The sequence below is a fragment of the Amphiprion ocellaris genome, chromosome 9 (genome assembly GCF_022539595.1).
Source record: "Amphiprion ocellaris isolate individual 3 ecotype Okinawa chromosome 9, ASM2253959v1, whole genome shotgun sequence".
Classification (NCBI taxonomy): domain Eukaryota; kingdom Metazoa; phylum Chordata; class Actinopteri; family Pomacentridae; genus Amphiprion; species Amphiprion ocellaris.
In genome coordinates this window covers 22984227-23011328 of record NC_072774.1, presented here as the reverse complement: position 1 = coordinate 23011328, position 27102 = coordinate 22984227, and the positions used below count along the sequence as shown (strand labels likewise).

Here is a 27102-nt window from a genome sequence, read left to right as displayed (position 1 = left end):
TCAGCATCTGCAGAACAGACGGAGAATGAAACACTGTCCTTTCAGACTAATAATACAGTTTAACTGCAGCAATGTTATTGTATTGTACTGTAGATGATGGTGAATGTTATTTGTCAGAAATCTAACTTCAGTACAGGTACAAAATTACTTATGTTCATGGGTGGGCTTCATACTCTGACAGTTTCACATATTACAAAGAATATATATACTCCGTTTAAATTAATGAAAACTCTTCACATCAGAGTCATGAGAACAGCAAAAACAGCTAGAAGCATATTGTCCTATGTTAGCTCAGACTTAGGGGTGTTTTACCCCAGTTTACCCCATTATGAGTGATTTTGGAAAATGTCACATTAAACACTAAAGGTCTCAGTTGAACAGGAGTTGTTAAACACTGTTGCCCTGGAGACAGTGAAGATCTATGAGTTCACAAAGATTAAAAGCAGCTCAAGTGTCTGCAGAGATGTACAACAACCATCACGGGTCACTGTGCAGCTGAAGGAACCCCACATCAGACACATTCTCTGATGAGGATGAAACGGCGGGTGTCTGTAGGGTGGGGTGGGGTGGGGATGTCCCTCCGTGGGGCCGTGGATCTGCTCGGTGCGGCTCAGACTGAGGAGGAAGAGGAGGAGGAGAAACGGCAGCAGCAGGAGGAGGAGGAGGAGTGTCGGTGCGGCGGCTCTGACGGTCAGTCGGTAAACAGTCTGTGAGAAGACGGTCGGTGACGGACAGTAACGGACGGGCGACTGATGAAGAGGAGGATGCTGCTGCTTCATATGGGCGGTAAGAAAAGAGAAACGTTTCCATCATCATCATCACCATCCTCATCATCATCCTCATCATCACTGCAGCGGCTTTATCATCTTCATCAGCAGCACCGGAGCCCTGCGTGCGTGTGCGTGTGTGTGTGTGTAGGTGTGTGTGTAGGTGTGTGTGTGTAGGTGTGTGTGTAGGTGTGTGCGTGCGTGCGTGTGTGTGTGTGTGTGTGTTATAGTGATGAAGGCTCTAAAATTAGCAGATGTTTGATGATGCAGCAGAAACAGCTTATCCCATCCAGTGTGTGTGTGTGTCTGAGTGTGTGTGTGTATGCGCGCGCTTGTATCTGACGCGCGCACGAGGTGTGCACGCGCGCACGCCGCTGCTACCGTTAAGTTGGCAGCCGGTGTGTAAATATAGAAAGAGATGCGTCAAAGCTGCGGAGTGACGTAGAGATGGTAAATCGGAGAGCTGCATTCCTCCACTGCTCACAGTCATCATCATCATCATGGCCTTCATCATCATGTGTGACAGGTGAACGTAGAGATGTGACTGACTCAGAACCAGGCCTCATGATAAACCGGAACTAAGGTAATCAATCGGTGATCACACAACTGATCAACCAGAACTGCATTACTACTAACATTCTTGCATTCATACTGCAGTAATGTTATCAGGAGCTGTATGCACGGATTATGAGAGAAAAGGAGGCCACCAAGACACCGACAACTCTTCTGAAGGAGTTACAAGAAAGAGACCAATAAAGGGAGGCCACCAAGATGCCTACAACTCTTCTGAAGGAGTTACAACAAAGAGACCAATAAACGGAGGCCACCAAGACACCTACGACACCTCTGAAGGAGTTACAAGAAAGAGACCAGTGAGGGAGGCCACCAAGACACGTAGGACTCCTCTGAAGGAGTTACAACAAAGAGACCAGTGAGGGAGGCCACCAAGACACCTATGACACCACCCTTCATCATGTGTGGTGATGATGCAGTGTTTAGTGTCCATCAGACATAATACTTAGTCTGATGGACAAGAAGTTCCATTTCATGTTCGGAGGTTAGACCAGGTGTGTTTGGTACCCTGAGGTTAAATCACTGGCTGTGAGCTGCTGCTTGATCTGTCACAAAGACAAACAGGTCTAAAGTCCAGGTGTTGCCATATGTTCACGCTCACACTGAGAGTGTTTGTCGTCATTCAGCAGCCTAATGACAGGTGCTAATTACATCTGAGTGTATTTACACTGTAGTGGAACATGCAGTCCCGACCATAATTTTGTGGGCAGTTTCCTCCGTTTTAGTCTTCAGATTCTGAGCTTGAGAACATTCAATCTAAAATAAGTCAGAATGTTAAAGTTTCAGCTTGGACCTGAGCAGGTTTCTATCATCTTGAAAGAACTGTGAATGTACAGGCCTGAGACAATACCTGGACACTTGTTCAATGCTTGTTGGGCTGTGTGTGATTTGAGTGTTTGTCTACATTTAGCTCACATTTAGAGGAGATGAGCAGATGAAGAACATCAGACTGTCAGAGATATCAGAGAAAGCTGTTTAGTAAAATCAACAGTTGTTAACTCTGAAAGGAGTGTGTGCACAGAAAATCACTTTTTGACGTACGGCAGGTCTGAACACTCTGTAGAGTGAACGTTTCTCTCACTGGTCCAGAGACAACTACATGACCAGAACCTCAGACGATCCAGCAGCAGGTCTAGACTGATGGTCAGAAACATCCAGAAAGAAACCCGAAGAGTTCTGAACAGAAGCAAACATGATGAAAAGTTCATGAAAACAGCAAACATGGAGTCAATATGGGGTAAACAAGTTGAAACATAAGACCACAGAGAGCAGGAACATCAGTGATTAATGGAGTCTGATACTGAAGAGAACCACAACGGAGGAAGCTACGGAGCATCTGCTGATAAAACCGATGAAACTTCAATGAGATTTTACACTGAGTACATTGAAAATGATGATTCTGTCTATCAATCTTCTGAACATCAGGCAGTTTTATCTCGTATATGTAATTTTCGTCTTTTTGTGACAGTTTTATCTGTTCATAATGTAGATGTTGTACTATCTCCATGTTTCCTCTCCAGACTTTCTCTCCTCTGCTCATCAGCTGTAGAAAGATGTTTCACCATGCTGAATGTATCTTCAACAACTTGCTGCTCTGTTTTATAGGATCTGATGATAGATGAAGTTTTAATCTTGTCAAATTTTAAATTAATTGCAGAATAAAGACATTTGGATGAAAATTTACACTTTCATAATAATGTAATAATAATAATAATAATAATAATAATAATAATAATAATAATAATAATAATAATAATAATAATAATAATAATAATAATATAGAATGCATTGCCATTTGCACGGGTACACTAATTTTAATGACCTGTTGCAGTGATTTCCTCTCAGCCAGGGATGTGTTTCCAAACCACACTGTGATACTTCTGGTGAGGATACTTTCAGCTAGTTCTCTGTAGGCTATGGTGGATGGCTGACTTCTTATTTAGCAGCCTGATGAAATGCAGCATCTACTGAGCTCTTTTCACCACTTTGGCAGTGTTTTTAGTCCAGCTGAGACTCTCTGAGATATGAAGGCTAGGGAACTTGTAGTGGTCAGTAAACTCTATCTCAGTCTCCTTGATAGAGAAGGGGGATGTCCTCCTGAAGTCCAGGGTGAGTTCTTTGGATTTGTCGATGTTAAGAACAAGACCATGTCCTCTCCATAGACAATAATCTTGTGAACCAGGTCCCTGTATGAGGACTGATCCCCCGTCTGATGAGGCTGTGGATGGTCATATCATCCCCACTCTTTATGATGATATTATTGTCCTGGGTGGAGGAGCAGTCATGTGTACAATGAGATGAGTTTGGGGCTGAGGCAGCAGCCCACTGTAACTTCAGCAGAAACCCTTGATAACATTCTCACCACCCATGGTCTGTCTGAGAGGAAGTCCAGGATCCAGTTACAGGTGGGTGTTGGTACTCCCAGGTCTGCCAGCATAGCAGTCAGCTTCATCAGCCTGATAGTATTGAAGGCGGAGCTGTAATCCAGGAACAGTAGCCGAGCGTATGTGTTGTAGGTGTCCAAGCGTTGATGGATGGAGTGAAGAGCCACCGCGTCGTCCCCTGATCTGTTTGAACGGTAGGCAAACTGAAAGGGGTCCACTGAGTCTGGAATCACAGAGTTTATATGTCTTAAGACCAGCCTTTCCAGACAGTTCATGCCAGCCGGTGTGAGGCCTCGAGCCTGAGATCTTTCATTGTAGTTTTGTCTGGACAAAAACGGAACAATGACCCTAAACACACCTTCAGGCCGTGTAAGGACTATTTGACGAAGAAGGAGAGTGATGGAGTGCTGCGGCAGATGACTCGGCCTCCACAGTCACATGACCTAAACCCAATCCAGATGGTTTGGGATGAGATGGAATGCAGAATGAAAGCAAAAGGGCCAACAAGTGCTCAGCATCTCTGGGAACTCCTTCAAGACTGTTGGAGAGCCATTTCAGGTGACTACTTCATGAAGCTCATGGAGAGAATGCCAAGAGTGTGCAAAGCAGTAATCAAAGCAAAGGGTGGCAATTTTGAAGAAAATATAAAATATAAAACATATTTTGACTTATTTCACACTTCTTTGTTTACTACATAACTCCATATGTGTTCATTGATAGCTCTGATGCATCAGTGAGAATTTACAATGTAAATAGTCATGAAAATAAAGAAAAATCATTAAATTAGAAGGTGTGTTCAAACTTAGGACAGGTAGTGTATATTATTTATCATTATATCAATCAAATTTTATAATTTTTAAAAAGATACTGTCAGTCACTTCTTTGTTTTTCCATATGTGAATATTCTTCATCAAACACTAAAATGTCAAAAAAAAAATTCTCATGTAAATTTTATGCTAAAAAATGTATTCTATTTATAAAAGCTTACTGCCTTTTAATAAGATGGTAGTTTTATTTGCAGTATTTTTTTGGCATCCAGCTCCTGGAATATTACTGTTTTTGCAGTTTTTATTGTTACAGTGTTATTACAGGATGTAAATGCTTTTTACTCTGATTAGTTAATTTTTCTGACATTCACAGTACAAAAAACAACAGGAAAGTGAAGCCAGTCCAGTTGGGTCATCTCAGCCAATCATACGCAGCATTTCTCTCTGTCAGTGTGTTGGTGTTCAGGTGGACTCACCTCGATGTGTTTCTCCTGCAGGTCATGTGACTTATGGTGGACGATGGCCTGTCAGCGCTGAGCGAGCTTCCAGCAGGCAGCAGGTCTGAGGTGAGGCAGAGGATCATGGGAGATGGAGGCCCGCTGCAGACCGAGGGGAACGCCCTCCTCAAAGCCGTCTTCCAGGGAAAGCTGCGACTGACCCGTCTGCTGCTGGAGGGTGGCGCCTATATCAACGAGGGCAACGAGCGTGGCGAGACACCGATCTCTGCCGCCTGCCTGGCAAGCTACGATGATCAGCAGACCCGGCAAAGGATGGTGCGGTACCTGCTGGAGAAAGGCGCCGACCCAAACATCCCCGACAAGAGCGGTCGCACAGCACTCATGCATGCCTGTGCGGAGCAGGCGGGGAAGGAGGTGGTGTCACTGCTGCTGGAGAATGGAGCAGATCCCAGCCTCAAGGATTACTCCGGCTCCTCTGCCCTCGTCCATGCCATCAACAGGGGAGACCGCGACACGCTGCAGGTTCTGCTGGATGCCTGCAAGGCCAAAGGCAAGGAGGTGATCATCATTACCACCGACACGTCTCCATCCGGCACCAAGAAGACCAAACAGTACCTCAACTCGCCGCCCTCGCCTGGCATAGTGGACAAACTGTCTCCGGCCTGCATGTCGCCTTCCGATGTGGAGATCGGCACGTCGTCGCCTGCAGGGGACAAGAATAAAGATGAAGAGGGCATCTTCAGCTTTGCTCTCACCTCTGCGTTACCTTTACCTTCAGCTCGACCTCCAGGTGAGAAGAGACCGCCGCCTCGCAAGCTGCTGAAGAGGCTGAACTCGGAGCCCTGGGGACTGGTGGCGCCCTCAGTGCTGAGCGCCGTTCCTCTGGACCGGGTGGAAGGTGGTCTGGCGGAGGAAGGCGACCTGAGTAGGACAATCACCGAGATTAATGGCCTGTCCATTGTGGAACCGGTCAGACCTCTGTTGTCACGGCGACACAGCATTGAGACCCATGACCCCTGTTCCCCCAAACTCATCGACCGGTCCTGCTCGGAGGACTGCGCTGCATTGTCAGGCCCATCCTGGGCCGACAAAGTCCAGCAGCACCAGATCCTGTACCGCAGGAACACCGCTCCAGAGTCACAGGAGAACGCCGGAGGATCTGGGGCAGTCGGGGCCCGGGCCTTGGCTCACCCCAAACTGACCCGGATGGAGCACTATGAGTCAGACACCCACCTCTGCCCTGAGTCCATCCCAGGATCCCCAGACTCCGGTCGGGTGTCCGTGGAGCGCAGGAGGTACAACGCCTCCCCCCTGTCCCTGGTCACCAGTTCATCTCGGGAGTCTCTGGAGAACATCCCCAACTCAGTGTCCCCCATCATGATGCGCCGGCGCCCCCCAGGCCTCCTGGAGCGCCGTGGCTCTGGGACCCTGCTGCTGGACCACATCTCCCACACCAGGCCCGGCTTCCTGCCGCCACTCAACATCAACCCGCAGAGACCCATCCCTGACATCCGGGCCAACGGCAAGCCCACCTCTCCAGTCCACTCTGGGCACAAGATCCTGGTCCCAGTGGCCCCCACCTCACCCAAACGAGGGCCCGACTTCAAAATGAAGAAGAAGCTGATGAGAAGACACTCAATGCAGACGGAGCAAATGAAGCAGCTTTCCACCTTCCAGGAGATCCTGGCCGAGAAGGTCATCGAGTCAAATGGCGATTGATGACAGAAGGTGAAGAGTGATTGGCAGCTGCAGAGACGTTAGTGTGGTGAAGCTTCTCTGACTAATGAACTCAGATAAAGACCATGTTGTGGGCTCTGAGGAGGACTGCACTGATAGGATTTATTACACAGAGAAGGGGTTCAGATCAGTTTTAAAACCAGATTTAATTCAATCCATCAGAAACAGATTTAAACTCTCAAAGGTTAAAACTAGCTGACCAACATGAAGGTCAAGGGTAGAAAAAATAACAGAAACCAAAATACTCAACATCACAGAGACTCGACATCCAGTCAACATCTGACAAACTTTGGCCTTAAAACAATAAACAATAAACCCAAATAGTCACATTTAAAAATAAAAGCATGTGTGACGTGTGAACACCTAAACTGAAGTGGTTTAAAGCCTGGTGGATGAAGGCCGTGAAGTGTGGCTGAAAGCTACAGGGAAAGTTAAAACCTTGCATTCAGGTTATTTGGTTTCTGACAGTGAGTGACACTTGATCATGGAATTAAGTGAAAAGTGAGTAAATGAACACAGTAACAGACAGCTTGATTTAAATAAAGGTTTGAATCCTGTTTATTAAAGTATTTGCTGAAACTATGAAGCATTTAGGTAGGATTTATTCTGAAAAAAAACCCAATCAGTTTTAATAATCAGCAGATCAATCAGTGGGACGTGTTGGATCAAATCTTCAGGTTCTGAAGTTTCATCCTTTAATTTATGTATTTTATTATCATTTAATGGAATTAATTAGGTTTGATTGACTACACTGATTCTAAGCCTGACGCTACCCATGATCCTCTGTTTCTGTTGCCATGGAGATGCAGCCGATCAGAAATGACACTTGAGAATAATTTCAGCTGCAGGTTGTGTTAAAGGTTTCTGAAATCAGGTCACATGACACAGTCTAAAATGGCTTTGCAGAAATGCATCCTGGGAGTTGTAGTTCTTTTCTGCCACAAATATTTTACAAACACAAGCTTTTTCCTCTCAGAATAAACACAGAGCGACTTGTACGACACTTTAAATGATTTTCTGTAGATTCACACAAATGCTTTACCCTCTGAACTCAGTTTCTGCTGTTTTCTGCTCCCGGCTCATTATTTCACTGCAATCTAAAGTCCTGCAGCTCCATGGAAACAGAACAACATGTAGAAGGAGAGAGAACTCAGAAATGTCTTCTCTCAGTAGGACACAGTTAGAAAGATGGAAATCTATTTTCTATTTTTACAAAAATGTAAAATCCTGGAACCAACACTGGAACAAATGTTGACTCTACATACTGTAGATACTGAACTACTCACATCTGCTGCAAACAGTTTTTCTGGATAATGTTTTTATGGACGTAGAATTAAGTAGTTTTGATATGATATATGATATATATTCGATATATGTGTAATTTTATTGATGCAACCACATCACAAATTAATAGTTCAGGGACTGTTGGAAAGTTCTGCTGATTCTTTCCGTTTTTACAGTTTCTGGCTGATAAATGGGGTCATTTTGGTGATTTTTGGGGTTTAGAGCGTTAAAGTCTGTTATGAGAGTTAGAGCCAACCCTAACAGAGGAAACACTGCTAGCTGTGTTAGTGTCGCTGGAGACAGCTGTCAGTCTAAAAACTTACTTTCACCCGTTACTGCTAAAACTAAATAGCATGTGTTTAACCAGCAGTTAGTGGGAACCTGCTGTGCCACCTGAACCTTGGCCGCCCACATGGACAACAAGGCTGTAACGTCACACCATTCAGTCACCAGTTAGAGAAGCTGATGTGTTTATCACTGTTGTTGATCTTGAATTCTGTGGTCGAATTTGTTCATCAGAAAGTCTGACAGTGACTCCGTCTGTGGAAATTACTGCAAGAAAGTGTTTGAGAGTTTCTGTTGTGAATCAGAGAAAGTTGGTCGGTGCAGCTCTCCTCAGCTTCACCGCTGAACCTTTTCTGAAGCTTCCTCTGAACCCTTCTTTCGTGATGAAGACATAAGAAAAGTTATCGGACCTGTTTGATGTTTACAGATGCACAATTTGCACCGAGCTCGTTTCCATTTCGTCTCCTGACAGATGAAGTCTTCTGCTGCAGTTTAACTGATGGACCTGAACTCATATTTATTTCGATCAGTTATAAGCCTGTTCTGGTTGAAGATGTGTGAAACTACCTACTGCGCTGTATGTACTGTAATTATCTACTAGTCAATATAATAGTTGGTATTTCTGTGGCAGACTCGTCTTTATTTTACAGTTCAGTCCTGGTTTCTGTACTTCCAGAACTCTGAGGTAACACCTGATATAATTTGTGTTTAAAGTTAATCAAACGTTGGTTTATTGTTTCTGAAATTCCAAAGAAGTCGTGTGGACGATCTGAACCAAAACCTGCTGAGACTGTAAATACTGTAAACACTTCAACTGGTTGGACACTGGGGGGCGCTGCAGGGCAAAGGAGCAGCACCTACAGAAAGCTGTGGCATCAGTCCTCTGGTCCTGATGATGCAATATCTCACAGTGATCAATACCATGATTATGAATAAAGCAGTGATCAATCAAACAGCTGCAGACCTTCATCACTGAAGGAGTTTTCACAGTGTTTGAACCGTTTCACATCAGAGCTTCACATCTTTCACCTTCACGTGTTTAAAAACATGAATATCTGGACTCTGACTGGTTGTGATTCCTGTTTATCTACAGTTAAATCCTGACTCCTCGTCGTTCAGGTTCCAGATTCTTTGATTACTTTGTCCTTTATTGGTTCTCAGCTGAAGGTTGAACTGGTCAGAACAATGCTGTTGGAGTTCTGCCTCCTCAGGGTGTAGTTCCAGATGTGCAGAAGCAAGAGTTGTGACTCGGTGAAACGATGCATACTATGACTCTGTAACCACATCTGGCAGCTGTTTTACCTCCATGTCAGAGCAGCCGAGGAACAAGTTCCAGGAAGTTTTACCTCCAGCCTCTGAAGAACGAAGCTCTGTTTCTCCTCCTGATGATGAAATCTTTCTGGTTCTAACATCTGTTCCACCACAGCAGCAAACATAACTGTTAGCTCTGTTCAAATGCTCTGCTGGATCCACAGCCAATGAGAAGCCTTGCATGATCTTAAGAAAACATTTTCCACAGCTGTCAGAGCTCACTGGACATAAGCTTCAGGTATAAGCTCTCATCTCTATCCGTCTGTTGCTGTTTTAACATCTCTACAATCTTTGAGCAAAAACGAGTACTGAGAGGTTCTGAGGAAGGTTTGGGTCAGAACCTGTTTTGTTCTTTCAGTGAATTATCTGTTTTTATGACAGTTCTAGTCTGTCTGCTGTAGACGTTCCACCAGAACAATTCTCTCATGACTGTTCTGAGTGAACTGTCTTTAGCTCCACACTGACTGTGATTGGTTTGAAGACAACAGGTGCAGTCAGATCATTCACACTAACTGCAGCTGCAGCTCACATATGAAAACTTTAAAGCTGCTCAGTATTTACAGTGTTTCACTGAGATGTCACTAAAAGTTTACTCCTCTTAGAGCAGACAAGATGCCAGATCTCATGTGACCTCAGCGACAGAAGTTCTTCTTCATCCATCTTCTTATGCAGCCTCATTCAGCAACTCATTCCAGATGTTCCTCTTCCTGCAGGGTTGATCCTGAGCTGATCCCAGGCCAGATGAGATATACGATCTCTGCACAGTTCTGGTCTCCTACTGAAAACCCTTAAAGGAAGGAGGATCCTAACAGATGTTGAAGCAGAGTTCAGGCATCAACATGGAGCTCCTTCTTCTTGTGTTAATATCTGCGTTAAACATGTGTTTTCCATTTGTGGCAGAGAGAACTTTCAGATGAAAGATCTCTTGTAGCAGGTTAACATGTTACCTACAGTAGGCGGAGTTTAAAGAAGCAGAAAGAACCAGAAGGAGGATGAACAGTGACAGACTGAGCAGCTGAACATGTTACAGTCACATGAAAATCTGCCAGTTTAGTTCAAAGGAAGTTCACCTGCTTTCAGACAGAACTGTCTGACAAGAAATTAACCCTTTTTATGGCTCTAAAGCCATCAGCCTCTGGTGTACTGCTGCCTCCGTCCATCTTTTATGTTTTAACATGACAGTTTAGTTCTGAACTAATGTGTTAACGTCACACAATAGAAATAAAATAAAAAATAGAACAATTTGTCTGTCTGTGGGGCTGAAAAGAGAAAACATCCAAGACAACGTTTACACTGAAACTGATGTTTTGTGGGGGTAAAACTGGTTTTCTGCAGAATCTCTTGTTCATTTTGAACCTGCATCTCCTGCAGCTGAAACCTGACCGCATCTAAATCATCCCATTAACAACCGAAACCAGCTCAATGTTTGAACTTGTGTCAGTTTTATTGAAACTGCTGCAGGATTAAAGTCTGTCCCTTTATATTCAGGTCAATTACTAAACTTTAAAGAGGAAGTTTAAGCAGTGACCATGGAAAAGCTCCTATCTGAGGCCTTTTACAGTAGCAATATGATGAGGAAACCTTGCATTTGTTACAAAACATTTAAGTAAACAAACATCTGAAGTTTCAACATCAGTTTTTACAATCAAATATATTTTTGTGAGCCGACCAGCTGATCAGCTGATCGATCAGTCACTGTGAAATACCTAAACTCCCAGCAATCACCTGTCACAGTATCTCATCATTATGGCATCACCAGGTGGGTGGGGCTTCTCTGCACCGCGATCTGATTGGTTGTCATCCAAGGAAGCGTGTCCGAGTGATTTTAGGATCCTTTAGTGCTTCTGATCATCGCCTCCATCATCTTCCATTGATCCGGAGTCACCTGGAACAGACAGGTGAGTAATCAGGTGAATCAGATTTGAAACAAAGTGGATCAGCAAACACACGTTTCTGTCACCTGTCAAAATGACCAGAATCAGCTCTGCAGGTTAACCTGGATCAGAACACAGTGTTGTTAATGTTTCTCAGTGTGACACTCACCCTGCGCAGCTCATTAAACTCTCCTGCCATCGACAGGTATTCTCCTCCATCTAACCGAATCACCTGAACACAAACACAGGTAAACATTAACTCTGAGCCAGAACCAGGACTGATTCTGTCTAAACTCTGGTCCAGGATCAGTCTAACTCACTGCTCCAGACATCCAGGTGGCATAGTCGCTGCTCATGTACGCTGCCAGGTTTGCGATTTCTCCTGGTTGTCCGAGTCGACCCACTGGGATGCGACCTATCATGCTTTTCTCAAAACTTCCAGTTGGATCCAGACGGCTGAACGCCCCCTAAACACCAAAAACAAACAAACAAACAAACAGGTAAACAACAACATAGAACAGGTAGACACCTGCAGCTGTGGTCAGGTGGGCGGTACCTTTGTTCTGATTGGCCCAGGTTGGATGATGTTGAACCTGTGGCCATAGCGCCCCCACTCTGAAGCCAGAGACCTGACACAAAACAGCAACAACAATGTTACTATGGCAACCACACATCCACGGTGAAGGGCATCTCAGTGATGTCACAGGTTAAAGGTTAGACTGACTTGTAGAGTGCCTCAACTCCGGCTTTCGCTGATGCACTCGGAACCACAAATCCAGAACCGGACTCGGCATAGATGGTGGTGATGGCGAGGAAGGAAGCTCCTGAACACACAAACAAACCACAAACAAAACCTCCTGAAGGTCAAAGAATCTCGGACTTGCCAGAACCATTTTAACAAAGTTTAAACTTTAGACCGTTCTGGTCCTAGGTCAGTTGGACCTGTCTGGTTCTGGACCGCTGACCTTTCTGGTTCTGGATCAGTCTCTTTCCCAGCTCCAGAGTGACAAATGCGGTTCCATTCAGAACAATATCAGTGATGCTCTTCCAGGCGTTGGGTGACAGACGTTCGGACGGACAGACAAAGTTTCCTGCTGCATTGTTGATGATCACCTGCACCAATCAGGATACAACAGACAGTGTCACCAGAACAACAGGAACAGAAACTACATGACTATCCTGGTTCTGACCCAACACTCTCCCTTTACCTGCTGTGGAGGGTCTTTGAATGAATGGATCATTAGACTACAGACTACAGATTACAGTCAGGTTCAGACTGAAGTCAGGTTTAGGTTCAGGTTAGGTTGTTGGTCAGTTTCTGGTTTTGGTTCTGTCAGTGAGGGTCCTCACAGGTACAGACAGGTGTGTACTTACGTCAGGTAACCCGGTCAGAGCCTCCATCTGGTCGACACAGCGAGAGACGGCTTGAGGGTCTTTGACGTCACACTGCACCGCATGGACCTGAGGACAGACAGAACAGGACCAGGTGAGACTTGATCGATCAGTTCAGGGTGGTTCTGGTTCTGGTTCTGACCTTGTTTCCAGTCCGGCTGCTGATCTCTCCAGCTGTCTGCTGCAGGACGTCCAACTTCCTGAACAAACACCGAGTCAGAAATTCACACACAAACTATTTTGTATAACCAACAGTCGGCCATGTGATCAATCATATCAATCAATCAATAATCAATAAATGATGCTGAATGTTAAGGAAGTCTCTGCTGACAGACAGTCAGCTCCTGGACTGAGTTAACCTAGCTTAGCACTGTTAACATGAGCCACAGGTATGTAGCTAGCACTGAAATGCCTGCTGCCTTATTGGTTAATATATTATCAATCAATTGCATCATTAACAACAAATAATCAATCAACTATTAATAATGAGTATCCCAGAGTCAGGATTTTAGATGTGACTTTTAAACGTGAGGGGTCATGAGACTGTTGGTCTAGTTAGCTTGGTCATGTGACCTCTGACCTGCTGGCGATGACACACTGCGCTCCGAGTGCTGACAGCGTGGTGGTCATGGCCCGGCCCAGACCCGTCCCTCCACCGGTGATGAACGCCACTCTGTTGTTGAAGCTTCCTGCTGGCAGCATGGCATCTTCGAGCGGCTTGAAGAACTTCGACTGAGGAAGCTCACCAGACCGAAGAACTGCACAACTGTGGAACCATGACTAGACAGAACACAGACACCTTAAATCGTTAAAATCGCCTGCAGCGATTCAGTTTCAGGGCAGAAAGCAGAGAAACGTTCCAGTGAAAGTTACAGCTGCTCTTTAAACTGCATTTTAATACAGCTGAACGACAATGAAGCTGTTCTCATTTCCAGATGTTTCTGTTTCTGTCAGACAGCTGAACCAGGAAACAGTGAAACTCATCCAGATGACGTGTTAACCAGCAGTAGCTTCATTTAAATATTGATTTTATAACGTCGTCTGACAACAAACACGAGTTAAAGATGACGGCTGTATTGGTCAGCATCTACAAAAAGTTCAGCATATTTATGGAGAATTCAAAGCTGCGATCAAACTCCACCGTATTCATTTGTTTAATATCCAGACTGAAGGTTGTCATTTTGTGCATAAAAAGTTGGATATCTTTCTTCAAAAATAACAATAATCCCTCCTTTTATGTATTTTTTTTTTAGCATTTTTTCCAGTTTATCCCTCCAGTTTCTTCATATATAAACCTTGGTGCTGCATTACATCATCCCATACAGCTTCTCAGAACAACATGAAGTTCAATGAAATGCTCAATTTGGCTTTTTGGAGGGAAATGTAGTGTTTTGATAAATGACTGACTTGTAAAACAGATTTATGGTTTACATCGGATCACAAAGCAGCTCATAAATGTGCACAGGTGCTGCTTATCTTCCATCATCTACATCTGAATATTTGTAGTTTTCCACCTTCGGTCCAGAATCCTGTAGACATGTATTTTATTCCGGAGACTTTCAGCAGATCCACTGCAACAGAATCTTCACAGTCTGAGAACACTGTTCAGGGACCTCACTTTTTGAAGTTTATAAAGTGTGAAATAATTCTGCAGGGTTCAGATCAGGAAGAAATCTGTCATTAATTAGAAAGCAAAGATCAGCTTGTTCTTAACGCTGCAGCCAATGATTATTGACCAGCTGTTTCAATCAATCAATCAAAATTTATTTATAGCGCACTTTAGAACAACATAAAAGAAGACCAAAGTGCTTTTCATCAGCATGATAAATGAAAACAATACAATCTGGTTACTACAAAACCATAAAACCAGCTGTTTGCTTCTAAAATGTCAGAAACTGGTGAAAATGTGAATCAAATGGTCGAGCATTTCTAACTAAAACATCACAGAATAATGTCTGTTTATCGAACCTGACAATTGATAAATTGAACTTTAAAACAGATGATCAAAACTGCTACTCTCTGCGCGTGCGCATGAGGCGCTGCTACTGGGTAAAAGGTGAAACTCAACTAAACTTGACTGTCTTCATTTTACATTCCATTAACCGATAGAAAACGGTTTTGCATGACATTGAAAGAAGTAGTTTGTTTCTTACGCGCAGAGGTGATGTCTGCTTTGCCGCTAAAAACTGCGATTTTCTCCAAAACACCGTCGCTGCCATCTTGTCAGTCAGTCCGGGTCATACCAACACTAATAGAAGCTGGGGGGGTTACAGACAAGGTTCAGCTATAAATACCTGTAACAGAACAGATGCAGTGTGTGACGGAGGAGCTCATGGGAAAATGCAGTTTACAGCTGCAGGTTCTATTAACATCAGAACATAATGAAAAATAGACCGAAAGAAGTACAATTTAAACTCTGTTAAACATCCCGTAGGTAAATAAATTAATCACTAACTTTTAAATCCCAACCGATTTTTAGAATAACACCCCCCTCCTCCCTCTACATTGATTCAGTCCAGATGTGACGATAATCACGTGTTACCGTAATTTGGCTAAAACATGGTTGGTGTAAATAAAAGTTCCGGTGTGTTTCCGGTGGTTCCCCGGTGTCTCTCCACAAACAAACGTCACACGTCACAGGACTAATAATAAATCAATTTGCGATCGATCTGTGACGTGATAAAGGTCCTATAACGGTCTCTGACAGACTTTAATTTTGAAGTGCTTCGTGTGTTTTCGGACAGTTACGGTATCTGTCGGTGTGGTTCGGTGTGGCTACGAGTGGTCCGACAGAGCCGAAGCTGCGGATCATTCAGCGGGGCTGGTCAATCAACAGTAACTCCTGATGATCGATCACAGATGGACCTTCCTGAGGGTTCTGAGGTTCCTGAGCTGGTTCTGGTGTTCAGCGGGAAGAGGAAGTCGGGGAAGGATTTTGTGACGGACCGGATTCAGCGGCGGTAAATACCTGAAGTTCACTGTCACCATCTGATGTCACACCACCTGTGGCGGCTGTTGACGTTACAATAACACCTGAGACAGTTCACCTGTTTGATCTTCTTTTGTTGCAGTTTGGGCTCTGAGGTCTGCGGCATCCTACGACTGTCGGGACCGCTGAAGCAGCAGTATGCTCAGGTGAGCTACTAGCCGGTTACCATGGCTACACAGTCACGCCGTACCTGTTGCCAGGGTTACACTAATACACTGCGCTTGTGACCATGGCTACACAGTCACACTGCACCTGTTTCCATGGTTACACGTTATACCATATTTGCTCACCTGTCACCTAGTTACCCTGACCTTCTGGTTCTGCAGGAACATGGTCTGGATCTGGACCAGCTGCTGGGTTCTGGTCCTTACAAAGAGCGTTACCGGGCCGACATGATCCACTGGGGAGAGACTCGGCGCCTGCAGGATCCTGGGTTCTTCTGTCGCCTGGCAACCAGGGGGATCCGGCAACCTGTGTGGGTACGTTAGCAATATCATAGCAGCCGCTTGGCGATAGCAGTAGCTCCATAGCAGCTGCAGGGGGGTTGTTTTAGAAGCATCCTAATTGGTCAGCTCCTTTCCCTGCAATGATGTCATTGGTCAAGCAGTCAGCTGATCTGATCTGCTATGGGATTGGTCAGGTGGTGAGTGATGCTCGGCGGTTGTCAGATCTGCAGTGGTTCCGGTCCAAGTTTCCTCGACAGACTCAATGTGTGCGAGTCCAAAGTTCAGAAGAGACCAGGATGCAGAGGGGGTGGAGCTTCACTGCAGGTAAGACCACCTGTCTGTGTCTACCTGTATCTCTCTCACTCCACCTGTCTGTATCTACCTTTGTCTCTCTGTCTCCACCTGTCTGTGTCTATCCGTGTCTTTCTGACTCCACCTGTGTCTCTCTACCTGTCTGTGTCTATCCGTGTCTTTCTGACTCCACCTGTGTCTCTCTCAGGTGTGGATGATGCCGAGTCAGAGTGCGGGTTGGACAGCGGTGTCCAGTTTGATTGGATCATCACTAATGAGGGAGACGCTCCCTCCTTAGATGAACAGCTGCAGCCGATCCTAAAGCTGGCAGAGGAAGCATCATCATCATCATCATCATCATCATCATCCATCAGTCGCAGCTGATCATCACTGATTAATAACCTTATTGATAACTGCTGATCATCGATTCTCAGGATCAGCTGATCAATTATGCAAAACCCTTTCAGTCCTCAGAGGCTGATCAATAAATGAGTATTACTTGATCAGGTTGGTGAGTCAGACTCACCTGAGCAGGTGAAACATAAGAAGCCAATTATCTAAATTAAATCTTTATCAACACAAACATAAGATCAGTCGTTTCTGACTCGTCAATAACCAGGTAACGTCTGTCAGACCTGCAGGTGACTTGGGCTGAGCATGTGCAGAACAAAGTAATCCAATTACTGAGCAGGTGTACAAGAGTACATCTCACTCAGATGTAACACTACAGGTTGACCAGCAGGTGGCGTTGCTCTGAATAATGAAGCAGAAAGACTCCGCCTCCAGACTGAACCAGCTCACCTGGTGAAGGATCAAATAGAAACCAGAACCTGGAACGTGTTTCATTAAGTTTTGTGGTTCATACCGGCAGGTAAACACGTTTGACACCACAACGCCATGAACGTTGGGTAATTCCCTCAGAAAGTGTCCTTAGAACCAGAACCATTAAACAGATTCTGATTCTGTTTAACAGCAGTAAGTCCATTTCACTGTTTAATGCAAACTTCATGTTCGCCAATATTTTAATAAAATCATCTGTAAAAATAAACATCATCCACAGATCAATAAAACCTCAGAGTCTGTGTTTGGGTCTATATACTAGTGCTTTTATTTTATAAAATCTTGTCATGGTTTATTACAATGAGCTGTGACATCAGCACAGCGATGACATCATCATCAGGTAACAACTTTATGTCATCAGGTCAAAGGTCAAAGGCAGGAAAATGGGGGAGCATGTCTCTGACGTCTGATTGGCCCCTGGTTCATGTTTGGCAGTGGAATGCCTCACTGTGATTGGCTCATCATTTCTTAAGCCATGCCCCCCAGAAACTAAAACAACAAATCATTGGCTATCAGGATATATTGGCTCTAATCAATCAATTATTGGCAACAAAAACTAATGAAAGCAACAAGAAACCGTTAAGACAGACACTTAATTAGTTAATTAGTTCTTAACAAGGGGGGCTGTAAGTCTATTAAACTCCCTTTAGACAAAAACACACCAGCTGCTCCTCATGTGGACCCCGGACCCTCCCACTAATACTGGGGGGGAGGAGGAGTAGGTAAGGGGGGGTGAGGAGGAGGAGGAGGAGTAGGAGGAGTAGGTTAGGGGGGGAGGATGAGTAGGTAAAGGGGGGGGGGGGAGTATGTAAGGAGGGGTGAGGAGGAGGAGTAGGTAAGGAGGAGGAGTAGGAGGAGGAGTAGGTGGGGGGAGGAGTAGGTAAGGGGGGGTAAGGAGGAGGAGGAGTAGGTAAGGAGGAGGAGTAGGAGGAGGAGTAGGTGGGGGGGAGGAGTAGGAGGAGGAGTAGGTAAGGGGGGGAGGTGTAGGTAAGGGGGGATAAGGAGGAGGAGGAGTAGGTAAGGAGGAGTAGGAGGAGGAGTAGGAGGAGGAGTAGGTGGGGGGGAGGAGTAGGAGGAGGAGTAGATAAGGGGGGGAGGAGGAGGAGGAGTAGGTAAGGGGGGGAGGAGGAGTAGGTAAGGGGGGGAGGAGGAGTAGGTAAAGGGGGGGAGTATGTAAGGAGGGGTGAGGAGGAGGAGTAGGTAAGGAGTAGGAGGAGGAGTAGGTGGGGAGGAGGAGTAGGTAAGGGGGGTAAGGAGGAGGAGGAGTAGGTAAGGAGGAGGAGTAGGAGTAGGTGGGGGGGAGGAGTAGGAGGAAGAGTAGGTAAGGGGGGGAGGTGTAGGTAAGGGGGGGTAAGGAGGAGGAGGAGTAGGTAAGGAGGAGTAGGAGGAGGAGTAGGAGGAGGAGTAGGTGGGGGGGAGGAGTAGGAGGAGGAGTAGGTAAGGGGGGAGGAGGAGGAGGAGTAGGTAAGGGGAGGAGGAGGAGTAGGTAAGGGGAGGAGTAGGTAAGGGGGGGATGAGGAGTAGGTAAGGGGGAGGAGGACAGGAAGATAAAGCAAAACTCCAAACATGACTCAAAAGTTCAGAGAAGGAATGTGCGAATCAGGCATCATACAGGGGGAATGTCTGACCTCCTCACCTCCACCTGGGAAGGGGGAGGAAGGTGAGGAGGAGGTTTTGGCCACAGATGAGGTTTGGGGGGGGGAGGGGGTGTTCAGCAGGAGTTCAGCTCCTCCATCGTCTGATTCAGCGTCGCCTGAAGCTCCATGTTGGCATTTCTGGCTGAAGTCAGAGAGTCTGAAACAAACAATCATTCTAATATCAATACATCCTGTCATCAATAACCCTGACCTCTACTCAATGCTTCCTGCTCCATGAGTGAATGTAGTGACTATTTCATTCAAGGCTGCAGGTTACTGATCAGTTATTAATCGCTGATAAGTATCAATCAGTACTGATCTGTCTGACCTTCCAGATCGTCGATGCTTTTCTCCAGTTTTGCCACAGTACGTTCAGCAAACTCAGCTCTGTTCTCAGCCTGAAACACAGGTGGACAGGTGAGAAGGTCACAGAGGAGAAGGTCACAGGTGAGATGTTTCTGTAATCATGTGATCAGCAACTCACCTCCTTCAGTTTGCTGCTCAGGCTCCTGATCTCCTCCTCGTACCTGTCCTCCTTCTGACAGTACTGAGAAAGAGACACACAGGTGAGGACAGTCAGCTGATTTCAGGTCAGCTGGTCCTGATTATTTTACATGCGAACCTGAAAACTTGCTGGTTAGTTCTCAAACCAAAAACTGAAACCCTGATCAGAGAGAATCATAGATCATCTGATCATCTGGTTCCATCAAAATCACTATTTGTTCAGGTGCCATTTTAAAGTTCTACAAGAATAAATCTTCATCTCGCATAAGATCCTATAAAACCAGAACCTTCCTCCTCCTGGTTCTGATTCTCCAGGACTGACTCATATAAGACCAACAGTGAAACATTCAGAGTTTTTTCAGGTGAACTGCAGACAGTGTTTCCAGAGAGATAGAGAGGAAAATCAAACCGACTGGATCAATAAAATAAATTGAGCATGTCTCAGAAACAGTGAACAGAGGAGCAGGTCAGTGAAGATACATTCAGCATGGTGAAACATCTTTCTACAGCTGATGAGCAGAGGAGAGAGAAAAAGTCTGGAGAGGAAACATGGAGATAATTTAACATCTACAGTAGGACACATTTGTTCCAGTGTTGGTAACAGCTGTGGACTCTTGGAAACATGTTGGACATGTTGATTCCAGGTTTTTACATTTTTGTAAAATAAAGAGAAATGAGTCCACAGTGAGGAGAAACCAGACGCTTTTTAAACTGTGACATGGCTTTGCTGTAAATCTGAATAAACTCTGCTGTGATCCACAAGAACCAAACAAACAAATCAAACTCCAACAAGCAGATATTTTCCATGATGGTTGAACACTAAACTAAATATATTTAATAACTATTTAAATATTACCAGCTGCGGTGTCAGCAGGTATAAAATCTACCTGCAGACACGACACACCTGCAGCAGGAGTTTCTCCTCCTACCTTCTCAGATTGGGCCTCCAGAGACTTTGCAGTAGTGAAGACAGTTTTCAGCTCCTCCTCCAGCTCCCGACTCTTACTGCAGGTCACATGACAGAGGACACACTGCGTCAGACAGGTGCCGTCTGCAGTCAGGTGTGTTTTCAGGTGTTATGTGTTGCCTGCAGCAGGTAAAGTCATGCACAGAGCAGCAGCAGCAGCAGCAGGAGGAGGAGGAGGAGCTGAAGCAGCAGGTAAAGGTCAGAGGTCAGGAGGAGGAGCTCCATGGCTCTGACTGACAGCAGGTGGAAGGTCAGGTGACTCTCAGGTCAGGTGACCCTCAGGTCAGGTGTACCTTGTCCTCAGACGCCTGCAGGCTCTTCAGTGAGTGGTCGAAGCTCCTCAGCTGCTCCTCCAGTCTCCGAACCTTACTGTTAGAAAGGTGAGACAGGTGGCAGCACATGCAGCGAGTTTCCATGGAAACACAGGTACTTCAGAGCGCTATTAGTCAAGCAGTGACATGATACTGAGATAGTCTGACACATATCTATATACGGTCAGAGCGTCCTGGTTACCCGAGTATCTGCAGCAGCATCAGAGGAGCAGCTAGCGCACATGCAGGTATGTCACTTTATTAGGAACACCTATTCACTCTGACCACACCTGTTCATGGTTGTTGTTAATTTCTGACATTTATGTTCACAGGTGTTTCAAATATTCTGACCAGGTCAGGTGTGTGAGTAAAAAGAATAATAGAAACAGGGTAAACAAGAGCTGTACCTAATAAAGTGACACTAAAAGAAGCAAGTCTGTATGTTTGTTGTCAGCTGCTCAGCTCCATGTGTGTCTGTCGTGTGTGTGTGTCTGTTGTGTGTGTGTGTCTGCCGTGTGTGTGTGTCTGCCGTGTGTGTGAGTGTGTGTGTGTGTGTGTGTGTGTGTGTGTGTGTGTCTGCCGTGTTAACCTCTCGGCATGCTCAGCTTTGTCTTCAGCTCGTTCCAGCTCTCCTTCCACAACCACTAGTTTACGAGCCACCTGTCAAACAAACACAGACATGTCATCTCACCTGCAGCATCACCGACAGGAAGCACGCTAACAGGAAATGCGCTATTATATGCAGTACTCGGTTTACCATGTGTGCCTGGTGTTTGTACGATGTGCATAATAATACACAGTATTCGGTGTAGTACCTCCTCATACTTGCGGTCGGCCTCCTCAGCGATCTGTTTGGCCTCCCTCAGCTGAACCTCCAGCAGCTCCATCTTCTCTTCATCCTTCAGAGCTCTGTTCTCAATCACCTTCATCCCTCTGAAGGGAGAGACAGGTGAGGAGAGACATGAGTGAGACAGGTGAGGGGAAGCAGATGAGACTATACCAGTGAGAGGGGAAGGTCCACAGAGCTACTACAGTATTTAAAACACCTGAATGATCAGCTGTATGACCCTGTATTGAGAAACCAGAGCCAAGTGTGCTGCCAGTGTCAGATGTGTAGTAGTAGTAGCAGTAGTACTAGCAGTATTAGTACAGGGGGTACTGTGTTGGTACCTCTCGCTCTCATCGGCAGCCTTCTCCACCTCGTCCAGTTTGTGCAGCGCTGCAGCGAGTCTCTCTTGAACTCGGTCCAGCTTCTCCTCACTGAGCTGCAGGTGTCGACCCAGAGCCGTGACCTCAGACTCCGCCTGCAGACACAGAGCAGGGAGCAGAAACCCACCACAGGTAAACAACAACAACAATCACCTGAGACCTGAACAATGGAGCCAGATTAGTGTCAGCAGGTATGTTGAGCTGAAAGTCAGAGATTTCAGTATTATGAAGCAACCTCTCTTTTTACCTGCTAGATCTCCACGATAACTGATGCTGTGGAGCTAGATCTCCATGGTAACTGATGCTGTGGAGCTAAATCTCCATGGTAACTGAGGCTGTGGAGCTAAATCTCCATGGTAACTGAGGCTGTGGAGCTAACTTGATCCAGGTTATGTTCAGAGTTTAGATTTAAATCGGCTGTAACAAACATCTCCCTTAAACTAAGTCCTTTCCTGACAATTACTTATTACTCCCAGATGGGGAAAATGTTTTATCTGTACACCTGTTGCTCTGTACTTTACCTCAAGCACTAAATGAAGCAGTTACAGTATCTCACACTGGATGCGTTGCCATGGAAACCTACATGTAATCAGCTGCTGATGCATAAATCACATAATTATGTTTTTATGTTACATGTTGGTGCTGCGGCTCATAGAACACTGATTAGAGCATTGATCATCTATTTATATTTATTACAGAGAATATTCAATCAGTAACATTAATTTGATTTTGATTTGACCACAAATTAAAGGATTTCCTGCATTATGGGACAGGGTTAGACCTAAATGCATTTCAGTACAATATCATGTTTAAATATATGAAGTTAAACAGTTTTATTGTGCAGCTGTCTGTTAGAAATAGTCAGCTGCATTGATCAGTAAAACAAATATAACAACACATGATGAACAGTTTCCTACCAGCATTCCTGTCCTGCATCATTTACAGCAGCAGCATTTCACCGTCATACATTTTTATATTCCTCATTCTTCTCTATTAAAACAATTTGCTGACTGCAGTAGGAGGAACATGATTGGTCCATTTACTGAAGACAAGTCACATGCCGAGTTAAACTCCTCCTTTTATATGAACAGAGTTTGAAGCAGAAAGTCTGAGTGAATAAAGACAGTTGATAAAAACCTTCACAATAATCGTTGACTCGGAGGTTTTAGTTTTTATGGAGCCAATTTACACAAAAAAAGTCTTGATGTGTTGTACTTGTTTCATAGTTCAGCCCGACAACACAACAACAACAGTACTGACCAGCTGACAGGAGTGTCTACACTGTGTGCATCAGATCTGATCATCAATATTACAGTGCTCTGATCAATATCCACACACAAAAGTCGATCAGGACATCCTCGATCAATAAAAGAAGGAGTTCATCATCACTTTTTGTCAGGGAGTGTCCTCACAAATATACAGGGACAAATTTGTGTGTGTTGGTGGGTGTGTGTGAGCATGTTATCACAGGTTGCTGCTGCTTATCTGACGGCCTGTTACACACCGATAGGCACACACAGTGCTGTAATACTACACTGTACTGCAGTACTACACAGGTCAGCTGGCAGGAGGTAAACAACAACATTATTTAATGACTAAAGTTTTCCACAGTACTTCAGTAGAGAGTACTGTATAGTACCACAGAGTACTACAGTCTGAGCTACACCACAGCCCGAGCTACACCACAGCCCACATGCTCAGCAGTTATTTCTGGAATCTGATCCAACCTGCTGGCTGCAGACAGACACTCCTTTTTACCTGTACAGACACAGCGTTCAGATGAGCTCACCTCCTCTCGGGTCTTCTTCTCGTTCTCCACCTCCATCTGCAGCTTCTCTGCTCGCTCCTCAGCCTTCTCTGCCTGATCCTGCAGAACCTTGATCTTCTTCTTCACGGCCTCGATGCTGTTCATGCTTCCACTCATCTTCTTCTTCTTCTCCTGCAAACACAGCAGCTGCTCAGCATGATCAGTTAATCAAAGATTAATACAACACGCATCAAAACTGACTTCACCAGGTGTGTTTCAGTGAATCTACACATCTGGTTCTGAGGGTTTTAGATCCATAGATCTGGTTCTGGCTCAGACTGTGGACATCTGATGTTGTTGGTTTCATTGTTGATCGGCCTGTTTGTCAGCTACTGTGTCTTCAAATATTTCAGAATAAATCACATCTTCAGTTTCCATTTCAAAATCATCATTTGGACAGTTGTGATAGAAGTGGTGTATTGACTGACTATCAGCACCTGCAGCTTCTGACCCAATGAATCAGACACACTTGCAGTTAAAATAATGTCTATTAATCAGTAATGAATTCTCCTCTGAGCATTGCACCTGCTTGGTCAGAAGTATTGATTATTATAGACTTATTTATAGTAAATGAATGTGCAGTGACAACACCTTCAGGATCAATAGACTGAGGACATCAGCATGATTTCTGTCTGCGATGTTCAGACACATTAAAAATCACTTCATTCTGCTCTAATCAGGTTTATGGATCAGGAAGACAGATGTTCTCAACGTGTGTAGAATTCCTATTAAAGTGCCTTTAATGCTGAGAATCCACACTGAAACTGTAAATGTTGATATTTTCACAACATAAATTATAATTAAATTACTTTTTCAGCTGCACATACAACAAAAATCACACGAAGACTGACGCACATGTCCCTGCAGATTGCAATTTTTCACTTCTTTATCTTTGGGGTTAAATTACCAGCTGAACGAGTGATGATAAAACATATTACTGTGGGGTTTTCTGACTGTAAACTTGTAGTCAGTAAGGTCTCTAACGCTTTTATTCCTCTGTAATGATGTTTCCAACATTTATGCATTATTTGCAATTATTTATTGGCACCTTCAGTTTCAGGTTTAGCAGGATCTAGTTCAGTGAAAATAAAAATGGTTATTTTAAGGATGGACATGTTCCTAATCAGAAGTCTTATCTATGTATCAGATTTACATCCAATTATTGATAAAATAAACCTAACCCAAAAACAATTCCAAAATAACAAACCATGTGACACAATGGGATCGCCATCATTTATTCAGCCCATTGTATCAGTGGATTTTTTTCTCTATGCAGTTCTTAATGCGTCTGACATCCATTATTTATCTGATATTAGACTCTTAAGTCGACTCTCACCTGCTTTAGGAATACTAAGAAATTGTGATGAGTCAGGAATATGTGTAGTTTCAATATGAACAGCTGATTACACTGTGGGCTAAAACACACAAAAGTTGAATCAGTGAATCACAGCTTGTTCATCAGAAATATTTAATTATAATCAAAAGCAAATAAAGTAACAATGGAAATCTCTGTACTGACTCATGAACATCGGGGTCACTAAATTACTGAAGATCTGAAACAATTAATCAGCGCCTGAAGCTCCGACACAGAACCAACTGTAAAGTCACTCAGATCAGAACCAGGACCAGAACCAGAACCAGCTGCTTCCTGTTTACACGCCTGCACAGCAGAACTAAGGACAGATTTAACCTGTAAAATGTTATGCTCTAAAGTGTTTTGTGCTTAAGTTCTTTGTTTAAATTTAACAGATAAACCAACTAACTTAGAACTCAGCAGCACCTCAAAGAACTGTGTGGTGACGAGAAGACAGCAAAGAACTAAAACAGCTGAAGATGAAAACCCAATTTGGATCTACAAAGAACCTCGGAGGCAGAACACGCTTATCATTATTCATTAGTCCAGAGCTTCAAATGACTTTTTCACCGACAGTTAGTTTGATTGTTTTTGAATAAATCTATCAGCTGTTTGTCTACAAAATGACAGAAAATGCTGAAAAATGTGGATCAGTTTCCTCAAATGTTGTTTTGTCCAAAGAGCTTCAGTTTACTGTCATAGAAGAGGAAATAAACCAGAACATATTCACAATGGGGCAGTGGAAAATTTAAGACATTATTATTGAAAATTACTCAAACTGATTCCCAGAAAAATCTGGAAGCCCACAAACCAGCTGAGCTCCGTGAGAAACACCTGTGCAGGTGTTTATTCCTCCTAATGACGTTTCTTAAATTCAGTTTTGGAGTATTCACATAAAATAAAGTTCATGTTTGTTCGCCCTGTTGTGTTTTGTCACTTATTGATTCGTTATTGATCGATATGTGTTAGCGTGGTAGCTCCTGACGCTAGCAGAGATCGCCGCCCTATTAGCCTGTTAGCTCAGCGTGCACAGTCAGGTGAGGTGTACCTGTGTGATCCGTCTCACCTGTACGAGTCTTGACAAGAAAATAACCGCGGCTCGAGCCCTGTTCGCCTGACAGCGTTACTTCCCGGTTAGCAGCAGCTAGCTGTTAGCGGCTGAAGGAGTTCACAAACGGCGGCCGGCGGTGTTCCTGCGGCGGCGCGGACTCTGTGCTCCGGTATCTCCGGCTCAGAAAGTTTTGCTCGGAGTTCTGCGGGTTCTCTGGGTTTTACTCGGAGTTCTCTGGTTCTGCTTCCTCATCAGCCAACTCCCTGTTCAGCAGGACTCCTCCCTCTTCCGGGTTAAATTCCCTCCACAGGGACTGACGTCACATTTTTCTTCTTCTTCTACTACAGAGGTGTGTTGCTCCCCCTACAGGTTGTTAGTAGTCCATTTCATTTTGTTTTGTGGTTGTAAACTTGACGGTGTAAAATAAAAGCTGTGCTAATGTTATTAACATAAATGTAGCAGACTCCCTGCTTCACAAACAGCATTCAACAGGTGCTACTTCACATTAACTTAATCATGATCCAGTATGTATAGCTCCGCCTCCTCACTGCTTCTAGATCAGGGTCAAACTCATTTTAGTTCAGGGGCCACATTCAGCCCAGTTTGATCTCAAGTTGGCCGGACCAGTTTTTTGTGATCAAAACGACTGAATTCAAATTTAAAAAAGACTAAAATAAGACAATATATTGCAAAATTGAGACACAAAAGATCCAAAAAACGAGACAAATGACAAAAACGAGACAAAATAACCACAAAACGACAAAAACGGCACACAAAACAACAAATAAAGCAAAACACAAAATGACAAAAATAAGACAAAAACCACAAGCGAGACGAAAAGGAAACACAAAATCACAAAAAACG

At 44.5% G+C, this 27102-nt stretch overlaps 5 protein-coding genes across 7 annotated transcripts; 2 read left to right on the top strand and 3 right to left on the bottom strand.

Moving 5' to 3' along the window:
* Positions 1 to 593: 593 nt before the first annotated feature.
* Positions 594 to 9208, top strand: LOC111569493 (ankyrin repeat domain-containing protein 34A). The gene is made up of 2 exons (XM_023271646.3): positions 594 to 786; positions 4989 to 9208. The coding sequence occupies exon 2, from the start codon at positions 5001 to 5003 to the stop codon at positions 6666 to 6668; it is 1668 nt and encodes a 555-aa protein (XP_023127414.1). The 5' UTR covers positions 594 to 786; positions 4989 to 5000; the 3' UTR covers positions 6669 to 9208.
* A 1777-nt stretch (positions 9209 to 10985) lies between these two features.
* Positions 10986 to 15109, bottom strand: decr1 (2,4-dienoyl CoA reductase 1, mitochondrial). The gene is made up of 10 exons (XM_023271618.3): positions 14986 to 15109; positions 13413 to 13612; positions 12975 to 13032; positions 12815 to 12901; positions 12406 to 12553; positions 12165 to 12264; positions 11997 to 12069; positions 11761 to 11907; positions 11610 to 11672; positions 10986 to 11451 (listed from the first exon to the last, which is right to left on the bottom strand). Exons 1-10 carry the CDS (start codon positions 15049 to 15051, stop codon positions 11392 to 11394), a joined length of 1002 nt encoding a protein of 333 aa, XP_023127386.2. The 5' UTR covers positions 15052 to 15109; the 3' UTR covers positions 10986 to 11391.
* A 439-nt stretch (positions 15110 to 15548) lies between these two features.
* Positions 15549 to 17652, top strand: pmvk (phosphomevalonate kinase). The gene is made up of 5 exons (XM_023271619.3): positions 15549 to 15792; positions 15904 to 15967; positions 16148 to 16300; positions 16462 to 16591; positions 16767 to 17652. Exons 1-5 carry the CDS (start codon positions 15692 to 15694, stop codon positions 16940 to 16942), a joined length of 624 nt encoding a protein of 207 aa, XP_023127387.2. The 5' UTR covers positions 15549 to 15691; the 3' UTR covers positions 16943 to 17652.
* Positions 17643 to 18966, bottom strand: LOC129349700 (uncharacterized). The gene is made up of 2 exons (XM_055013837.1): positions 18848 to 18966; positions 17643 to 18732 (listed from the first exon to the last, which is right to left on the bottom strand). The coding sequence occupies exons 1-2, from the start codon at positions 18964 to 18966 to the stop codon at positions 18045 to 18047; spliced, it is 807 nt and encodes a 268-aa protein (XP_054869812.1). The 3' UTR covers positions 17643 to 18044.
* Positions 17643 to 26522, bottom strand: LOC111569455 (tropomyosin alpha-4 chain-like). Of its 3 annotated transcripts, none has more exons than XM_023271584.3 (9): positions 26254 to 26522; positions 23816 to 23965; positions 21988 to 22121; positions 21633 to 21750; positions 21407 to 21477; positions 20800 to 20875; positions 19520 to 19582; positions 19364 to 19433; positions 17643 to 19192 (listed from the first exon to the last, which is right to left on the bottom strand). In XM_023271584.3, exons 2-9 carry the CDS (start codon positions 23948 to 23950, stop codon positions 19110 to 19112), a joined length of 750 nt encoding a protein of 249 aa, XP_023127352.1. In that variant the 5' UTR covers positions 23951 to 23965; positions 26254 to 26522; the 3' UTR covers positions 17643 to 19109. The 3 variants fall into 3 exon arrangements, with proteins under 3 accessions (XP_023127352.1, XP_023127350.1, XP_035804678.1); XM_023271582.3 differs by lacking the exon at positions 20800 to 20875 and adding an exon at positions 20469 to 20544 and having other exon boundaries at positions 26254 to 26519; XM_035948785.2 differs by lacking the exons at positions 20800 to 20875; positions 26254 to 26522 and adding an exon at positions 20469 to 20544 and having other exon boundaries at positions 23816 to 23980.
* Between the last annotated feature and the right edge of the window lie 580 nt (positions 26523 to 27102).